Raw genomic sequence first — 21,044 nt, forward strand, 5'->3', positions numbered from 1 at the left:
CTACTGTTGCTGCTTCTTTGTGAAGGGAAAAAGAAACCGTGAGATAATACACCACTATATTTAGATGTGTGATGCAATCCTTATTCATGAATTTGCTAAAAATATAGAGCATCGGAATATAGCCAAAGGTTAGAAAATATAGTAAGAATGAGAAATTTTGGCTTCTGTATACAACTTTAAATAACTAAGATACTTCATATGAAAAAAATATATATTCAGGCCACTTTTATGAGACTTTTTGAAAAACCACTTATGCTTTTTATCTTATACCATTTAAAGATAAACCATCAAAATGTACCCCAAGAATATAAAATGTGGTAAAAATGAAAAATTTTGGCTAATAATGAACCAATATGATATTTTTCAAGGAAAAAATATTTAAGTCACTTTAATTTGATTTTTTGAAAAAACCCACTTGGTTTAAACCAAACAACCCTGCTATATACTAAATTTACCTGTAATTGATTCTAAACTATGTCATCTATAAACGAAGGTACAAGTTGATTGATGAAAGCAATGCATTTTTTTTTAGCTTACAAAATTTTTCAGCCTCATTTTTATTTTGAAAAAGTTTTAAAATTGAAAAATATCTTAAAAATGTCCTAAAACCTGATAAAATGACTCAAAAGTAAAATGATATTGAAAAATGCAAAAATATACGCAAATGTCATCAACATCTAGGACTGGTCATAAGCGTGTTATTAAATTTACTAGACAGCTAACTTTTGCAGGGATAGGACAGAAAATGTTGAATTGTTCGAACTCTACCATCAATACTGCACGAGTCATGAATTTTCTAACTGGTGAAATTCTAAATTTTAGAAGTAGAACTCTTCAAGTCTTGACTAGAACTATGAAGACTGTTGCCAACAGAAGATAATTGGGATAATTTAGATATAGGTCGTAAAGGTACAGAGAGATTAAGAGAGTCGAAAAAATTTTCACAAGGAACTTCACTGAGAGGGTCAAATTCTGCACAAATACTACCCAAGTCATTTACTGGAATTTTTTTGCTGCTTTTCCAAAGAAAATGGCAATTCGCAAGGTCTGCATTCAAATCTTTATCCACTGTAATATCACCTAAGCATTGGAATTGTTTTCTCTTGTTTTCATCATAGGATAATGGTCTTGGACGTTCAAATAAAAAGACAGGCAAATCCCAGTATAATGAATGTAATGCATCACTATTCATCAAAACATTTGATTCCCGATAGTCTGTAAAATCTAACAGAGCTTTACTATTTATACCATCATCATTGTGGCAGCACATCCGCTTATTGTCTGGCAAAGTACCCACTTTCATAGATATTTCCCTACATTTTGATGAGTGAAAAAAGCAACTGTCTATATCATTTTGAAATGGTTCTTCCTCACTTTTTGCTGTAAGTTGAACGACAACTGGAAGACTTTGAGTTTTAGAAAAATCACATAGTTCTAGTGGTGAGGAAACATATGTTTTCCTACCGATGTTAGTTGCAGCTCTATGCTCGTGCCAGTTATTGTTACTATTCAAGCCCAAGTTTTTAGGGAATGTTTCTTGATAAAAGCCATTCTCAAAAGCCTTTATTTTATTTTTTAAGGCCGTAATCTCAATTTCTTTCTCTTCAACAACTTTCTCTACTTTCCTTATTTTGACATTTGCATTTTTAAGCTCATTTTTGATACGATTCTCAATTTGAACCCAAGCAGATAATTTTGATGGTTTAAACTGATCTAGTTTTGCTTGGAGGACATCATTTTCCATAATGTAAGTTAGTAATTGCCTTTGAAGTTCCAACACATTATTTTCTTTTAGAACGTGAATCACTTTCTGGCGGCTTTTTTCACTGTAGTGTAAGTATCTTCTTCTAATACTTGCTTTTTCTATTTCTGATAAAGATGGATTTATATGTTCTCTATTGTCTAAAACGTGTAACTGCTTTACGTTCACAGCATCTTGCATCTCCTTTTGCAGTTGTTGATTTTCCCCAATAACTTTCTCCAATTTTGCATGGAGACTTTTTTTCTCTGCTGTAATTGCAACTAGGGTAACTTCTAGATCAGACAGCTTTTGCTTAAGAGTGTCACGATCAGCTTTCATTTCACATAATTGCCTCTGAACAATAATATTTTGTACTTGTCCTGATGATTGGAATGATTCTGAATTTTTATTAGCATTTTTGACTTCTGTACATGAACTTCCGTTATGGTTTATATCTTCAATTTCCCGTAAGAGTAAGAGACTTTTTTTGTCGATTATGTCTAACAATTTTGATAATTCATCTTCCATATTGCCACAAATAATTGCTTTGAGAGGACATAAACTGTTGGAGTCTAAATGCTTTTCTTCGTAATCAGTTCCTATTCCACTATCCTTATTGATACTTTCACTTCTGACAAAACATCTGTAGCTATTATCAGAGCGAACACATTCTTGATTTTGTATAATTGAGCAGCCATTTGAATTCAAATATGGTATACTCTTAGAATTCATGTAGGTTTCTGAAATACGAATATTTGTTCTTCTGCAAAATGAGTGATTTGGGGTATTCTGAAGAGCTTGCATCAATCGCTCTTGACTTTCAAGGACTCGTAACCTTGTTTCAAGTTCCTGAAACATAAAAACAAAATTGCTGTTATTTTACTTCTTTTTACAGACATTCAACACTATATTTCGTTTTAAAAAACACCTATTTCTGGCAATCCAGAGAGAAAAAACTTTTTTAAAAAATTGAGAACGAAGCCTGATATTGGCTCTAATAGTGTTCAGAACTGAAACTCCTCTATGGAAATGCGAAGAACATTAGATGATGGAAGCACTGTATTTTTGTTTGCAACCTAAATTATAAATAAATACCTTGAAATTCTAACTGTATAAAGTTTTAAGATACTTTCAAAAAAAAAATAGTTATATATCTATCAAGACACTATATGCATATTAACATTATCTCACCTTCCATTGTTGCCATTATTAATTTTATATTTATACTTAGGTTGACCATATTTCCTCTGAAAAAAATAAAGGATATTGGGCTTTGAAATACGGGAAAATACAGGACATAGCCAAAAATGATACCAAAAAGTAAGAAAAGTTGCCAACTTATACCAACCTAATATCACAGAAAAGTCACCAATCGCGGGAAATGAAGCGCTACTGCAAATCCCAGTGAATTTTAAAAAAAGTAAATATGCGAGATGAATATTCCTATTTGCAGTCGTGATTATCGTAATGTAATTTCTGAGTTGGGAAGATGATTTTAAAAGGCCACAGGACACGTGAAAGTCAAAAAATGTAGCATATATTTCCTCTTTAAGATATGTAAAGTGAAAGTATTTTTAAAAATTCAGAAACTAAAATTTTATGAATTTTTCAAACTTTAAATTTTAATAAAAATTTAAAATTGTGAGAGAAAATTCTAGTTCATTTCATGTGCATAGGCAAGAGACACATAAAAGAAAAACACAACCAGAATAGGAAACATGGTTCATGAGATATGCGCACAATGACAAAAATTGATGTTTTGAGAAAAACACGTTCAAAAATTGTGAAGTATGAATTTTGATGAACTAACTTTTTTTCAAACCCAATACCTTTCAGGTTCATGAGACTAGACTCAATATTCAATAATATAATCACTTTTTAACATAGCCATCATGTTTTCATATTTTTATTTTAATGCATTGAGATGACTGCCACTACAAATGCTCAACACGCAGTAAGTTAAAAAAAAAGTCAGTTTGGAGAACTAATGAGGCAAAAATTCACTTGTAATATTGAGATGAATTAGCAACTAACCCAAGAAAACTGACAAAAAAAAAGATTAGTTGACATAAGGGGGGGGGGGGGGTCATTAAAGTATTACATCAGTATCGATAAAGGGGGGGGGGGAATTTGGATGATGCTTATATCATCAACCACATTTCATGAAAATATGAAATATTCTTAATGGTATCTTACTCTGTGCACCAAAAACGAGAAAAATCTTTTGCTAGTTTGTAGACACCTGAACTAACATTCTCCCTAATATTACAGAGCCCCTTCAGAGATCTCTAAATATTTCACGGATCCTTCAAGTGCCCAAGAAATGTATCCGGGCCACTCGAGTGCTCTGGAACCGTGCAATGGATCACTCAAGTGATCCGTAATTATGCCACACATTTCTTAAATTACCTGGGAATGTTCCGTGGGTAACTTGAGTGATGTAGAACCGCACTGGTGGCCGCTTAAGTGCTATAAAATTGTGCCACATGTCACTCAAGGGATCTCTAAATGTGCCGTGTGTGTTTAAGTGTTCTGGAACTGTGTCGTGGGTTACTTAAGTAATCTTTGAATGTGCCACGGGCCATTTAAATGCTCTGGAATTGTGCCACTTAGTTCATTTTTACAAACTTGGATTTGGGGGAGGGCAAGCCACATCAAATAATCTTCAGGGCCACATTTGGTCCGCGGTTTTACCATATATGACTTAAAGAGTGGGTTGCAATGAATTTCTTAAAGAGAGATTTTGAGTTTTTACCCTTCAAATAGCATTGAAATTAACAGAAATCAATTATAATGACATAAAGGTATTTTCTTTCGAAACTGATTTTTTTAAAATGTTTTCTACATTAAAATAATATTTTTTAGTCTGGTAGGGGGAGGCGCACGAGCCCCCTCCCGCATATGTTTCTAATCCCACCAATATGCGTTAGGAGCAGGGTTAGCAGGTTTTTGACACATGGCAGTTTTTGACGGTTTAAACTGTCACGTGAAAAACCCTCATCAAAAACCTTTGTCAAAAACTGTCTAAAACCTCAAATATTGCTTTTCGATATAAAAATTCCCATTGGAAATTCACACGTTAATTGCATGTAATGTTTAAAGTGACTATGTTATACAAAGAATAAATATTTAATATGATTCTAAAATAATTTTCTACTCTCGACAGAATTATTTTGGACAATATAGGCTACATGTTTTTTTTTATAAAATTTGAATATGAACATTGAAGGGAAAACTATGGAACTATTCGACATTCTTTGATTCAAGATGATTCTTGACCTTCCAAAATTTCTTCAACTGCTTATATATGTTTGCATTGATATAAACTGTCTGCTGTACTCTTTTTACAACAGATAAGTGTTTAAAAAAGTTTATTACATCATGTATGTAATGTTGATATCTGTTATTAAATTATCTAGATAACCACTGATACTTAAAACGATACTCTTATTGCGCATAACATTGAAATATATCTAGCGATCAAGATACTAAATTGTAGGACTAAAATGTCATTTAATTTGGCAATGCTAGCTTGTATATGTCAAACTTGGTTTATTCTTACTTTTGCACTACGATATGGTACATTTACTAGCATTTATAATGCAATGGTTTTCCAATTGAAGCTGTATTCAAACGTGCAAAACAAATGCTTTGGGTATCAAGTCTTTCAGCTCTACTTTGGTTGAAAATACTCTTTAAAGCTCTGTGAATTTATATACCCTGATCTAAGAAATTTTTAGGTGAAAATAAATGAGTTTAATTAGTGCAGTAACAGATGCTGCGTGAGAATTTTTATATGGAATAAAATTTTGGGCGGATCATAGGTTTTTGATGTCAAAAACCCAACCCTGGTTAGGAGGTGGTGACATTCTCAATGTTGGTTTTTTTTATAAAAATGGTGGCATTAGAATGAATATATTTTCAGTGTGATATAAAAAACATGATTCCAATTTGTTTTACAAAATAAGCACTAATGTGTCCAAAGTGTGTAAAACTTTTAAAGGAGGAGAAAGTTTTTGACAACCATCAACAAAAAAATCTCATTGCAGACATACAAGTGCATAACACATTATTATGATTGGAAGAAAAATCTTTTATAAAATCAAGTTTTTCCCATTTACTAGGTATAAACTTATTTCTGATGCACAACACAGGAATTCACAAGTCACATACAACACTATATATAAATATGAATTTTGCATTGCCTCTATTGTTTTCAGTGGCATTTCAATGAAATTTTCCCCATTTCATGAAAATGGTTTTATATTCATTGTTGAGGTTGTAATCACACTGATATTATTCACTGAAGATATGAACTACTGTTGCACATAACTTCAAATCTTTTAGTATGTTCAATACATTCACATCTTTGATATTTTTGCTTTACCACCACACAATCTAGGTTCATGTAACTTATATGTTTCTAATATGATTAATTAAAGGGTGATTTCACTGAACAATGACTACACTAAAAAATAGCCACTCATGAAAAAATAATTGTGAAATAGTTATAAATTAAATTGTGATATAACAAAAAGAACATGATAGACTCGCTGAGGCACCTGCACGAAAGTGTTAGAAAACAGGGTTTTTTTTCAACTCAATGAAGAAGAAAGAAAAAAAGACTCAAAAGAGTCAATTTCAAATGTGTGTAGATGGGGCCTAAAAGCCTATAAGCGCAAAACATATGAGGTAAACATGAAGCCACGTGTCTTGAAGCCCCTTTGAACTTGTGAAATTTAAATTTTCTGTCACACATTATCTATCTCAATTTCTACTGCTCTTAGAACAAAAAGTGAGGTATCAAAATGTTCAGGAAGATCTGTAGAATTTTTCGAAACAATGAAGAAAAATTATTTTTTTTGATCGTTCAACAGTTCTATGTCCGCTTTTGATCATTGATTTAAAGAATAAAAGAAAGAAAAAAAAGTCAAGTTGGCTTCATTGAAAATACACGAACTATCAAGACATTTTTCCAAAGTCAGGACAGCCAGAAAAAACCAGGACTGTCCCAAGAAATACAGGATGCATGGTCGCCTTAATTACACTAATTACTTATTTGATTTTTAATTTATTTTATTTAATTGGAATAAAAAACCACTAATCTTAATTTGCATCAACGTAATATTTTTTGTACACATTCATAATATCAGTTAATTTTTATGTATTTTGCATCTGTGTATATACAGGGTGCACAGCTAATACCTTGCACATGAAAATTACTGACGAACCGGTAAGTCTAGAAGCATACTACCAGTTAGAAAAAGTATCGAACTAACGTGTAGAACTAAGATACATCATTCATGTTGCAAGTTGTTTTTTCATTTTTCTTAATAACTATACAACTTTTTATTGGGTTTTTGAAAAACCCAATAAGAAAATTGTTGCTCTGTCTCTCTTAAGGCTAAAAAAAAAATTCCGCATTTCTAAGTGCTTCGCTAATTCGCTGAAATATTTAAATTCATAAATTGGAGAAATAATGGGGAAAAATAACAAACTAATGGAAAATAATTTCCACCCCCCTCCCATCTATGCTGTATTTGGTTGGCTTTCAGGAGAGACACGGCAATAACTTTTTATGTAGGATTTTGATCACAGGGTGAGCGTGTATGCGATTTTTTTATTTTAATAACTATACAACCTCTTGCAATATAAATGCCATATCTAAGGTCCACACATTATTTGGATACTTTTTCTAACTGGAAGTATGCCTCTAGAATCAACGGTTCTCCAGTACAATGCAGTAAGGGAATTACGGAATCACCCTGTATCTGTCGTATTTATTTATAGTGCCTCAATTAACTCAAAATTCAAATTAAACACTAATTCTGTCCACCACTATGACTTGACGAAGACCCCTTGGATGATTTTTTCGTTTTGGTAAATGTGATGAATAAAATAAAATTGAAAATTATTTGAAGCTATAATTTTGATAGTTTGAAGCAAAAATACCACGTGTCTTCCAGAAAAAATAGCAACTGCACAAAATATAGTAATCATGGTGTTTATTAATATACATCTGTCACCTTCAACCCATTGCTCGCGAGCACCACCACCAGTGCTTCCTGAAGCACCTAGAGCACTCGATGCTCATGTCCGATTCCATGCTTGCGAGCACATGATTAATGTCCCAAGCAAGGCCATCTTAACGGCCCATCAAGGGCCCCTGGGCCAAGTGATTTTTCTGAGGCCCTACCTGGCAAATTCTCGAAAAATACAACTACTTCTCATTTTTCTGAGGCCCCCTCTTCTCGAGGTGCCCAGGTGGACCAATGCGTTAAGACGGCACTGGTCCCAAGTAAACACCTTGTGCAAATTGTATTGAAGGATTAAAATTCATGCATTGGTATGTCAAACTTGCCATAAGGGTGCTCTTCTTTTGATGATGGGTACAGGCAGTGCTCACGACTAGAAAAAAGTTGAAGACCTCTGGTGTACATCAACAATTTTGACTTCATGGTTTAGGCCAGTGAGATATAACGGTATGCACACTTCAACCGAATCGAGTGATTCGTGAAGGAGTAGAGCTACAAATCACATAAGATAAACATGCTTATATGATAAATTTGTAAGAGAACTTTCTATGTGCAATGGGAAATCACCTTGATAAACTTGAAAAAAAGAAAAATAATTTTTTTTGAAATATAATATGCAAAATTTCATCGCAAATGCTATTTTGTTTGCAAAATGTGCCCCTTCCTAAAACCCATGATTGAAAACACGATCAAAAAATAGCACGTGAAAGGGTTAAAGGAAAGATGACTCCAATGTTCTGTAATGAGTTGTAGGGTACAAAAGCCACACTAACAGATCCAGAATCACAAGTAAGCTTACAAGCCTGGTCCTCTATCTGAGAACTGTACACGGAAGTAATTTGCAAACTTTTGACACTCACGCCTCCTTTCCTCAATGCGTGGGTACAGATACGGAGGGGGATCAATATCAAAAATATATGTTGTTGATCTAATATACAGAGAGATTATATAATTTCCCTTGTCCAGGGACGTCATTTCAACTTTTTCCAAGGGGCAAAGAACATGTACTCAATGTATGTATATATATATATTTGTATATACAGGGTGGTAACTATTGACCGCCCAATAATTACACACGATTCCTTGTGAAAAAAACTAATATAGAAAAGTGTTTTCCGTTCGGACGAATATTAAGTGAGTTATAAGCTTTTAAAATTTTGTGACGTGTTATTTTTTGAACGGTCAGTTATATGCCAAACACCAAACCAAAGTGCATTTCTTCGCCAGCAGCGGGTTTTCACTTCTTAAAAATTAAATGAAATATTCAATCCCATTAGAAGCCAAGTTTGGCCTTCTTCCTTCACGATTGGCACTTTTTCTCTCCATGTAATGTGATACTATAACCTTGCTATTACGTATTACTTAAGTGTTAGCTTCGTCTTCTATGTTGGCAAATTTATTGCAAGATTTGTACCATGTTAGCCAAATGAGATCTGTTTGAAATTTTTTTTAGCCAAATCAACACTTTTTTGCCAAAATGTGAAATTTTTATACCTTCACTATATTAAGTCTAATTTTCTGAGGGAAGGTGCATACGTGTTTACTGCATGATCATTATTTTACATTGTTTTAATCAGATTACAATGTTGATCAATAAAACGGCAGTATTTTTTTCTATCGAAACTTACTTTTTAAAAGCTTCAACGAGGGATGTAAAAATGGTAGCTTGATGAAGGTGTGACTTAGTGGAAACAGTAAAATAATAACAACGATTCAATCAGAAACTTTTAATCAAACTTACATTACGAATTGACGTATTCAAAATAACTTTTGGTTTCGAATTTTTCTCAAGGATATTTCAGTGATTTTAGGGTGTTTTTGGAGCACTGATTCTGAATCTGAAATTGGTTTTATCAGATCGACTCTAGTTTTTGAGTGAATGGAAGTTGAATTTCGATGGTAATACCATAAGCAATTCGGAAGGGGGGCGAAGCAAAATGCGATAATTCATGAAATTTTCGGAACTTCTATATGATATTGTATTCAATCAATCCGTTGAAAATTACCTGTATCAACGTTTTCGATTAAATAACAAATTCAAGAAAACTTTGACTAAAAAATAGGAAAAACCATTACATTTAAAAAAAAATTTCGGGACAGAGAAAAAAAAGAAATAACGAGACTATTCCGGAAAATACGAGACAAAATGAAGGAGGAATGGTCACCCTATTCACAGTGACTAGCTAATTTTATTTATTATTTTTTATATAAAAAATCTTATTTTTAAATCCCTCTCCCAACAGCGAGCTCTCGATCCGCTCAGGCCATAAGCCAGCATGCAAATCACATTGGAACTGTACTATGTGTGTGTGAATCATTTATAAACTTAATCATCATTTGATCATTTCTGCCGCACCACGGTCATTTTCTGCATACGAGGGCTAATTAGACCGGGGAATTTATTGCTGATTCCGAACAGCAGCCTTTTTTTTATACTTACCGAGAGGTTGGTGCACTCACCCCTTCATGTGGGACTTCCTGCAGTAGCAATCGTTTTTTGTGGTCATGTCACGGTTTCTGTTGTACCCCTGCGCCAGGAAAGTTTCTGACGCGAACGAACCGGGTATCGAACTCGCGACACCTCTAAATATCCTTTGGTACTTTTAGGCGAGTATCTTATCGGCATGGGCTACCACGCCCACTAAACTTAATATCAATACATTAAGATCACTGATGTCTGGAATTCACCTTGGAAACATGAAAATGCTTTATTTTCAGGCATAAAATTTTGATATTTTAATCCCCAAACGTTATTAGAGTCAGTATTATCCGAAAAAAACAACTTTGAAGAATAATTTCATCACTCTCAAAATTTTTAAAGGTCAGTTTGGTAAGAGGAAGTTTCTTTCTCTCAAACCAAATAAAACTTTGATCTATCGCCATGGCAAATTTACTACAGAGTCAGTTCTGTCGAGAATGTGAGTGTGTGTGCCTGAGTATGATTGAGTATCTAGCGTTGTGTCTGACGTTTCAATGCTGTCATCCCCAAAGCAGAATATTTTGTGGTGTTCTGCAACGAGCCCTCAGCTGACTTAAAATGTTCTGTGGTAAAAATTCGCATATACATAATAGTGTTTTTCTACACTTTTCTTAAAATTCTTCCAGACTGTTCTGCAACAGCACTGGTTGTTCTGCAACGTACGCTGCACATTTCGGCATATTCTGCTTTGGAGGCATCTATATTTCAAATTGTGAGTGAAGTGTAATGATTGAATATTTGTACATTTTAGGTCTGTTGCTATCTTTTGCGAGACTTTTTAACGGGAGATCGGCTCGCATTCGCACCTCGAAGTTGGGAACCACAGAAAACTAACTACAGCCGACCACCACTGTGGCGACGGTGGGGTTTGAACCTGGGACCTCATGATGCGAGTCCGTCACTATGATCACTCGACCACCATAGTGGCTAAAAGGAAGATTGCATCTTACATTAGTAAGTGCTCAAAATGTGCTCCGTCCATGAAAAAACACTGCGTGGGAAGGAGAGCTGGGTTCAGCTCTCCTTCCCACCAGCATGAACGGTGTCACTGTTGTCACTGAAGCATGCAAGGTGGTTACGAGGTCTTCTGGCAAGTCAAGTGTATGCCTATACACAAGCGCTTTAAAATGGCACCATAAAAAAAATCTAAAGGGTTTAGGTCAGGGGATCTAGCAGGCCACTGCGGCCAATCAACCGATTTGGGTATTCTTGATTAAACCACTCGCTGACATTCGATGCGTAATGGGCCGGTGCCCCATCATGCTGCAGCCAAAGATTTTGCAAGATAGCCAAGGGAAGGTCGTCAAGGAAGTCTGGGAGGCAATCTCTCAAGAAAACGAAGTAGTTATCAGCAATCAGACATTTTGGAAGCAGATATGGTCCCAGAAGATTGTTGTTTATAATGCCGCACCAAACATAAATTCCCTAACGAACATGATCAGCATTTGGACGTGTTGTATAGGGATTTGAAAAATCCCAGACATGGCTGTTAAAGACACCTTCACGAGTAAATGTTGCTTCGTAAGTCCATAGAATCCTATTTAGGAAAGTGCTGTCATTGGAATGCTGTTGAAACAGCCATTGATAGAATTCTTTCCTTCGCGAATAATCTTCTGATAAAAGTGCTTGCACCCGTGCGTAATGATACGGATGCAAAAACTCATCGTGCAAAACGTTTAAGACCATTACGCAACTTGAATTTAATTCTCGTGCGATTGCTCGACTGCTGGTCGTTGGATCCGATTCAACCAATGGCAACATGTTATCTTCGAAAGCTGGTGTTCTTATGGACGATACTGGCCCAGCGTCTATGTTTGGTTGTGATAATACACACCCTGACTCGCCTAATCTGCTGTCTAATCGCGAAATAACTTTATGGTCTGGGTGCTTTCGCGTTGGATACTGTTGACTGTACAACCTTGCTGCTTGCAAGGTTAAGCACTCACCTAATATAAGGTGCATGCCACAATATTCTTGTATGCTGAATGCCATCAAATTAGAAATTATAGCAATAAATACTTAGACGCAGTACTTTCTGGAGAATAAAACAAAACGACTAAAGCTTATCTATAACCTCTGTGAAGCTAGCTTTGTGAGATGCAAACAACCTGTTCTAACTTGTAAAAAATGTTTTTTTTCTTTCCTGAAAAGTGAGAGGGAAAAAAACTGGTTTTTATCTCTCGTTTTCTGTATAGCAGGGTTAATACATTTTTAGCACTGTCGAAACCGCCAAGTTATACATTTGGAGTACGTTTGGTGAATTTGGCCAGATTTTGAAGTGACATCAATTTTTAAAGCGTTTTGACTCATTAATTATGGGTCGGATCAAAAAACAAAACACTTCAAGGAATCACAAGTGTAATTATTGGCCGGTCGATAGTTACCACCCTGTATATTCCATTTTTAGTGTATTTTTAAAAGCCAGGGAGGAGGGGGCATTGCCCTCGATCCCACCAAATGACAGGCCTGCCCTTGTCGAATTTTACTGTCGAACCATTGACCCTAGAGGAATACTTCCAATTAGAAAAAGTATCCAATAATGCGTAAAACTCATATATGTCATACTCATATTGCAAGGGGTCGTATAGTTAAGAACAAACAATAAATAAAAATTACTTTTTATACGGACAACCTCTCCTCAAAAATCTCCATCCTCCTGTCGCCAGGACCGGATAAACCATTAAGCAAAATAAGCACATGCTTAGGGCATCAAGAAAAAAGGAGCACAAGAAGTTATAAAATTATATATTTTTTTAAATGTAGAATATTTTTCACAGTATCAACCACTTGGTAGAAAATCCTCAAAGACCATTTTGGAAATGAAAGTACCTTGAAATTCCTCTTTGATGCAAGATGAGATGCATATGCTATTTCCACAGCAACAATATTGAAATTTGAAATCTAGAGAAACTAATAAAATTGCAAACTAGAGTTCACGTTGCTGAATTTTTGACATGGCCGGATTAAGATGCTTGAAGGCCCTGAGAACTTGAGTAACTTTGGTGACACCCGCCCCCCCTTTATACCATTGACTACAGTTCAGCGATTTTTTACGTTTACAGCAGATGTTCTTAACCTTTTTTCCATCCCTCATCCTCAGTGCAATATGTCTTACCTTCCCCTCTGGGATAATTAGTTTTCTTTTCATTATTTTTTCTGTAATCAATTTTAATATTAAAATTTAAATTAATTCATTTTTATTATGTTATCTATATAAACTCTTAGTTATTATTTAATTTCCCTTTTTGACTACTGTTAACATTTAATTCTGATTCCTTTATTACACATAAATTCAAAAACTTAAGTAAAAAAAGTTACTTTTACAGTCGAAGCGAGATATAACTACCCCCTTCATCCAATCGAAAATGTACATTATAATGTGGGAGGGTCATTATATCGAAAGAAAAGCACATTAGTCATTGTATGAAAACATTTGGAATGGTCGCTATAACCTGAGGACGTTATAGTGAGCGTCGAATGTATTATTTTTCAAAATTTAGGAAAAAATTTACAATGAATTCACTTGATTCCACAAGGGGAAAACAATATAAAAAGTGTCTTGTAAGTCCTAATGCAGCCTTTTTATCATCAACCGTTCGTCATAAAGGTATGGTTTCAATTTAAAAATGCTCAAAATATGTTCAACAATCGTCTTGTATACCAGTTTTAAGACTGGAATCACTGTTACAAAATAAAAAATATAAATTTTTATACAGTCCCCTTATCCTCTAATTTTCAATTAGAAAGTTGAAGCCCTGTCTTTTCTAAGTCCAACAATAGAAAATATTTTTAATTACAATATTTGCTGAGATATTCAAATTCAAAAATCTGAGAAAAGTTTGGAAAGAATAGCATAAATGGGGGGAAAGATGACATTGTCCGTCAGTTTATGTAACAAAACATTGAAATATTTTGGGTAAAAAAAAACATGAAATATTTCAGGTATTAATGGCATTTTTGTTTTGCTTTTTTTTTTGGCAAGAATTGAAAATATCAGATATTGCTAATTCTCTCCAGGATGATCATATGCGCCATATTTTCCATCTATCTATTCATTGAATCTATCAATTGAATAAAAACCAAAAAAAATATTAAATGAAATTTTATACAGTCGAATCCTGTTATAACAAATGCCAAGAGACCAGATGAATCACTTCGTTAAAACAAAATTTCGTTATACAGGAATTCCAGGTTACCTAGAATTGTTCCTATGTAAACTTATTTGGAAGATTAGAAAAGTGTTCGTTAAAACAAGATTTTTGCTATAACGGTATTCATTAAAACAGGATTCGACTGTATTTCAGATGTGGGCAGAATATGATGCAAATATTTCTAAAAACACATTTCATTTGTTTGAAAAGTTTCTCCCCCTCTAGTTTTTCTAGTTTTGCAAAGTCTTTTACGACATCTTCAAAACCAATGTAAGCAACACATCTGCTTCTACTTTTAGTAGAGATGAAGCATCAAACCTCTCTATTCTTCTGCAAATTTTGTGTTTCAATGCTAGATATAATTCTGACTCCAACATTCCAAAGTTACATTTCTGTAACTACTTCATTAAAAATATTTTTGGAGAAATTCAATATTTTTCTTAGATAAGAATTCTAATGAAGTTTATATTTTATTTGTTAGAAGTGAAAAGACCAAAGAAACACAAATAAATGTTGCTATCACTATTTGTGAATTTTTCAAAATGTACGTTCAGGAAATTTTTCTTTCATATTTTCTAAAAAGACAGTCCTTTAATTTTTACTTTTTGTACTAGTCTTTTAAAACGATTAAAAGATATTTTCTCTCATTGACAACTTCAGGAGAAACCACTGAACTTTAGCATGGCCACAATATCATCCACAACTACACTAGAGTTTTGATAATCCGAGGTGAATGGGACAGACTACCTTGGACTGATCATCGGAGAAACATTTGAAAACAACTTCCAGGGATTGGGGGGGGGGGGGAACCCTCCATATATTTATTGTATGGTAAATATACCATGCATATTATGTACTAAAGGGGGCAACCGGGCTGGTTGGAACTTGTCCTTTATCTGATGAAATTATTTTAACTTGTTTTCTTTGGACCTAACTATTCGTACTAACTCTTACCTTTTTAATTCTTAATTTACAAGCTTAATTCATTACATTAGGGCTGCCAAGACTCATTTCCTCTTTATAACAGGGGCTCTAGCACTGAGGACCTAATATGAATTTTTTTTTGACACTATAAATTTCAATAGTAATAGGACAGACAAACTTCAATGGTGATAGAATTTCTCTACATAACTTACCTGAACGCGTGAAGTTTTCGATTTAATACAATGATTTAAATTGAGAACATTCGACAGTGTGATTTGTCTGAGATTGTGATACATCACATTGATTCAGTAACATCTATATATGAGTAGAAATGAATAATGTTGAATACAGTTAGGGATCATTAAAGTATTACATCAGCATTGATGGGAGGTTTCCGATTTGATGACGGTAGGTCAGGATGATGCTTACGTCACCATACACCATTTATGAAAATATGAAATATTCTTGATAATATCTTACTCGGTGCGCCAAAAACCATAAAAACCTTTTGCTAGTTTGTGGGCATCTGAACTAATATTCTTCCTATTGATAAGTCCCTTACAGACCCATTTTAGTGATCTCTAAAGGTTTAGCAGATCCAAGTGCTCTGGAACTGTGCCACGCATCACTCAACTGATCTGTAATTATGCCACGGATCACTTAAGTAATCTGGGAATGTGCCGTGGGTAACTTGAGTGATGTAGACCCGCACTGGGACCTCTTATAAATGCTCTAAATCTGTGCTACATGTCACTTAAGTGATCTGTGAATGTGCCACGGACCTACTTGAGTGATCTGAAAATGTGCTACAAGCCACTTGAATGCTCTAGAATTGTGCCAACTTAAGCAATCTATTAATGTGCCACTTAGTTCATTTTTACAAAATTAGTTTTGAGGGGACTGGCCAAATTAGATAACCCCCAGGGCTATATTTGGTCCACAGGCCAAGGGTTTACCATATATGGCTTACAGAGTGGGTCGCAATGAAAAGAAATCCAGAGTTCTTAGCCTTCAAATAGCATTGACACAAATTGATTATAACATATAAAGGTATTTTCTCAAGAAATTTTAATTTTTTTAAAAATATTTTTTGCATTGAAAGAATAGTCTGGGGGAGTTCTGAACCCAACCTCCCTTACGCCCTCCCCAGCGTATCTGATTTCAATATGCGTTAGGAAGTAGGGGCAGAGCTGACGAAAGCCTTTTCGTCAGCAGGGTCCTTTCGGAAAACGGGGGTCAAAAATGGCTAAAAATTTGCTTACGAAATACTCGAACAGCCCCTTATCCGCAACCCGTTCTTTATCAAAAAATTCACTCAAACGTTTTTTTCAATTGAAATATTACATAAATCGATGTTCAATTATCGAAAATGAAAATACTTTGTTCTTGTGAACTTTTCTATCCCTAATTTAATGGTGGTAGTTAGCATTATAAAAATTAAGTTCGAATGTATGCCAGTAAAAGATAGAATTATTCAAATTGAAAACCATTCCTACAGTTTAATATGTGTACTGTATATATTAATTTCATTTCCAACATTATCTGCTTTTTATGCATTCAATCACTTAAAAAAAAACACTTTCTAATTCTATTTGCTGAATGAAGACAAATTCAAGTAAATGATTCTGGTTTTGAATTTTTCGAAATTCTTCACTATCATTTACTTATCTATTTAGGTAAACACAAAGACTAAGTTTAACCCTTTATTCTACCACACTGTGAAAGTAAAATAAGAAAATGGCAAGATAAGATCAATTGCGTGCAAGATAAGATCCAAAACACAAAAATCCTTTTAGGATGCTGTAAGAAATTCGTATCTCTTTCACCATTTAAATTAATATTCATTCGTTACAGGTGTTTATTTATGGAAAATATCTGGTTTTTTGGAAGGATAGAATCATACAGGCAAAAACTAATATGAAAAAATTAACAAATACATTAATTAATAGAAACGTTTGCCTGAAAAATAAACAAAAGTTCTACCTTTATCATCGTTATCTTTGAATTTGACCCATAATCACCTCCGTAATGTACTCGGTCACGTAACGAAAAATATGTATACCACTTTTTTATTGAGTTTCCTAGTATGCACAAGCACAACACACAATAAAAAGTAAAAAAAAAACACGGAAGAATGATGACGTCCTAAGCAATTACAAATAGCGCTGCCAAACTTGGAAAAATCGCTACAGAAATCGCCAAGTTTTAAACAACACTAGCGGCTAAAAATCCGACATTCCCTGGTGAACTAGGCCAATCACAGAGGAGCGGGAGTGAGTTACTCTCGAACCGGTCGTTACTTCGTGTAAAATACTTCGGCAACTGTTCGGAACTCACAATGCGCAAGCGCGTTCTCCGTAATTTTGTAAAATTTTGCGCTCTTTTCTCATTTTTTTCTGGCTCTCATCTTTATTTTTTTCCATCAATATTTTCTATATAGTTCTCTTTTTTCATCAATTTCCTGCATTAAATACATTTTCCTGTTACTATTTTTTCCACATTACGTATATTTTTTTTATTTTTCCTGCATTACGTATATTTTGATTGTTTTTCCTACATTAAAAGTACATTTTCCTGTAATTTTTCCTACATTGTGTATTTTCCTGTAATTACTTTTCTTACATTACATGTACCTTTCTGTTCTTATTTTTCCTGCATATTAAGTACATTTTCTTGTAATTATATTTTCTACAGTAAGTATACTTTCCTGCAAAGAAGGATAAAAAATCTGAAAATCCTCTCCTTGAGAAAATTCTACCTATGCTTTCCTGTAATTAACTATATGTTTAATTGCTGTCAACCCCTTTTAAATATGAATCAATAGAATTAAAGAAATCTTTCGGATGAAATAAAATAGAATTTACAATGTCTAAGTCTCTTCGCGCATGTCGTTTCCATGATTTATTCAATGTGGAAAAAAAAAAAATAAAGCTGTCTGAATTCATTAACATTTGAGCACTTTCAAAGTGGTTTACTACAATTTCTGCTTGTATCGTTGAACTTTTGTGACAAGCTTATGACTTTTGAATTTAGAAAACTAATATCATTTCCACAACCCTTAAAGTTTTTCTTGACTTGGTACTATGGATACAACACATCCTCAGACCGATATTTTGGGATTAGCTCATGATTAGTGGTAAGTTATTAAAAGTTGTTTTAGCCCCACTGTTTGGGATGGTCAGCTTAAGTTGGTTTTTCAATTTTAAGGTGCAAATCTAAGCCAAACTCCCATTTAACCCTTTAAGTGGTTTTTGAAAGTTTCCTGATCATCATTTGAAATTGCAAAACCTTGCCATTATGTGTGTGGCTTTCTATGAAGAGAACCCTTTTTGTATTATTTATATATTGAGCATATATTTCTCTTTTTTTTCTCGCTTCTTCTTCTTATCTAACCTAGAACAATAACTAACTCTGCCCACTAACAGTTGATTGGTTGGAGGGGAATGGAAAACATTTTATTGTAAAAACAGTTTCACTGCATTTTAATAGGAGACAAAATATTTCGGGGTGACAGAAATAAAGCAGATCAGGTTTGACAAGATATCTCAGGATTAAGGTCTCTTTGGGCAGAGCAACACAGTCTGTAATATTAAAAATTTAATTCATGATCATGTTTATTTTTAATATTGTAGAATCGTGTCTGCAATGTCTTATTGATGGCCTTATCCTCTCGGCTGTTAGAATAATTGTTTATTCTACAGTTTATATCTGTTTATCTACTGTATATATATGTTTATCTATTGTATATATATGTTTATCTTCAATGTTATAGAATGTCTGATCTCATATTGACTTTGATGGTCTGATCCTCTCTGCTATATCAGGAAATTGCTTATTCTATAATGTATAAAAATTCAAAACACCACGTACATCTGCACAGTATTACAGAATGCTATGAAAAATAGCATTTTCAATCTATGGAAATACAAGCAGCAATTAAAAAAAAAAATTTTAATTTCAAAATATATAAAATCATGTTTATTTCTAATTGCCTTTGGGACTATGACATAGTGTGTGCAACTTTGTTTATTTATGTTAAACGTCATTCAATAACATATGACTTAATAAAAAATTTTATGTTCAAAAATTTTTTCCCTCTCACTGTGTATAATTTGTACATTTCTATTACTCTCACAACCGTTCAAATATTACGTAAGCACCAATAGGGAAAAATAGGGTTTTATATTTGCTTTTAATAGCAAGGAAGGAAGGGATTGGAATGAAGATTATCTAAGCATTTGGATGAGAACATATTGGCATGGCTTTCTTCAAATCGGGTTTGAAGAAAATTGAATATATCAGTTTATTGAGGATATATAACTACAGTACCTTGGCTAACAATTTTTTTTTTCATAGTTTTTCTGCCTTGGCTAACGGATGTGATTAATGAACATTTTCTTTGATACAAATGCGAGCAATGACATAAATCAGTTGCATCATGAGATGAATTTAAGCTAATCATTGTCAGAATGTCACTTGAGCATTGATTTACTCACATCCCCTTTTGTGTAATCTGTTCTCCAGATGTACCAAAACACAAATGGATGGGGGACACCTACACACTCGACTGTGTTAACACTGGCTTAAGCAGAATAAAGCTGGTGTTTGTGTGCATAGTTTAAAATAAAAAGATCTGTATCTTATACTCCTATAAATTCTCATTTATAGCTCTCAAAGCTATTCATTTTAGCGTTTGGTCAGTTTTTATCGTCTTTATAACATTCCTTGGTATTTTAAAAAACAAACTTGGTATTTTAAATTTTGAGCCATACCTGGAATAAATCAAACAATATTCCATAGAAATTTATGGGAAATTGTGTTTCAACAATCACAACGACTCACCGCTGTGGTGGTCGAGTGGTTATAGTGACGGACTCGCGATGCGAGGATCCGGGTTCGAACCCCACAGTGGTGGTCGGCTGAAGTTGGTTTTCTGTGGTTCCCAACTTCAAGGCGCAAATGCGAGCCGATCTCCCCGTTAAAAAGTCTCGCCACAGAGAGCAACAGTCCTACAACGATAAATCATTCAATCATAACACTTCACTCATAGTTAGAAAAACTGATGGCAGTACTACACATAACAAGCATTACAGAGAAACAAAAAACTTCACGTCAGGTTTCACTACACGTACACGCACATTCCCGCATGTACCGATTCGTTGGGGGTTCCGCGGGGGGGGGGGTGCATGTGTGGTGTAGCAGTAATAGGTAGGGCCTCCAAAAAATGGCTCGGGGATCCATGATGTTCTTAAGTCAGCCACCTCGTTGGGCAATTTGCCTGTTGTGGCGTTGTATTTGTAACAAACAAAAGTGATTCTGGAGCGAATTTCTTCATACTTTAGTACTGTATCCTCATTCAGAGCTGCAACTAGATACTTTGTCACCCAGGGCAAGCTGGAATTTTGGTGCCCCTTGCATGTAGAGGAAGCAGTTAAAGAGTGAATTTGGCGCCCCTTCTGGTTCAGCACCCAGGGCACCAGACCCACCTGTCTTCCCCCCCCCAGTTGCAGCCCTGTCCTCATTTCTAACCAAATCTAATACAGTATCTCATACTACTAAAGACATAATTATCAAAAATTTCCTGTCAATTGAGCATTCATCACACTGATATAGATTTTTAATAGATCATTTTTCATCCTTTTAATCAAAGCATTGATATGCGATGTGGAAAATGATGCATCAGTACTTGGACCAGATTTTGACCACATTTGACA

At 34.3% G+C, this 21,044-nt stretch overlaps 1 protein-coding gene across 1 annotated transcript; it reads right to left on the reverse strand.

Moving 5' to 3' along the window:
* Window positions 1–373: 373 nt before the first annotated feature.
* Window positions 374–18,348, reverse strand: LOC149080515 (uncharacterized). Its single transcript, XM_089239610.1, has 2 exons — window positions 17,314–18,348; window positions 374–2,590 (listed from the first exon to the last, which is right to left on the reverse strand). Exons 1-2 carry the CDS (start codon window positions 17,320–17,322, stop codon window positions 812–814), a joined length of 1,788 nt encoding a protein of 595 aa, XP_089095736.1. The 5' UTR covers window positions 17,323–18,348; the 3' UTR covers window positions 374–811.
* Between the last annotated feature and the right edge of the window lie 2,696 nt (window positions 18,349–21,044).

This window comes from Pholcus phalangioides, unplaced genomic scaffold, assembly GCF_987345545.1.
Source record: "Pholcus phalangioides strain wild (caught in Gottingen) unplaced genomic scaffold, Ppha-v1.0 ptg000011l_1, whole genome shotgun sequence".
In the NCBI taxonomy this organism is placed as follows: Eukaryota; Metazoa; Arthropoda; class Arachnida; order Araneae; family Pholcidae; genus Pholcus; species Pholcus phalangioides.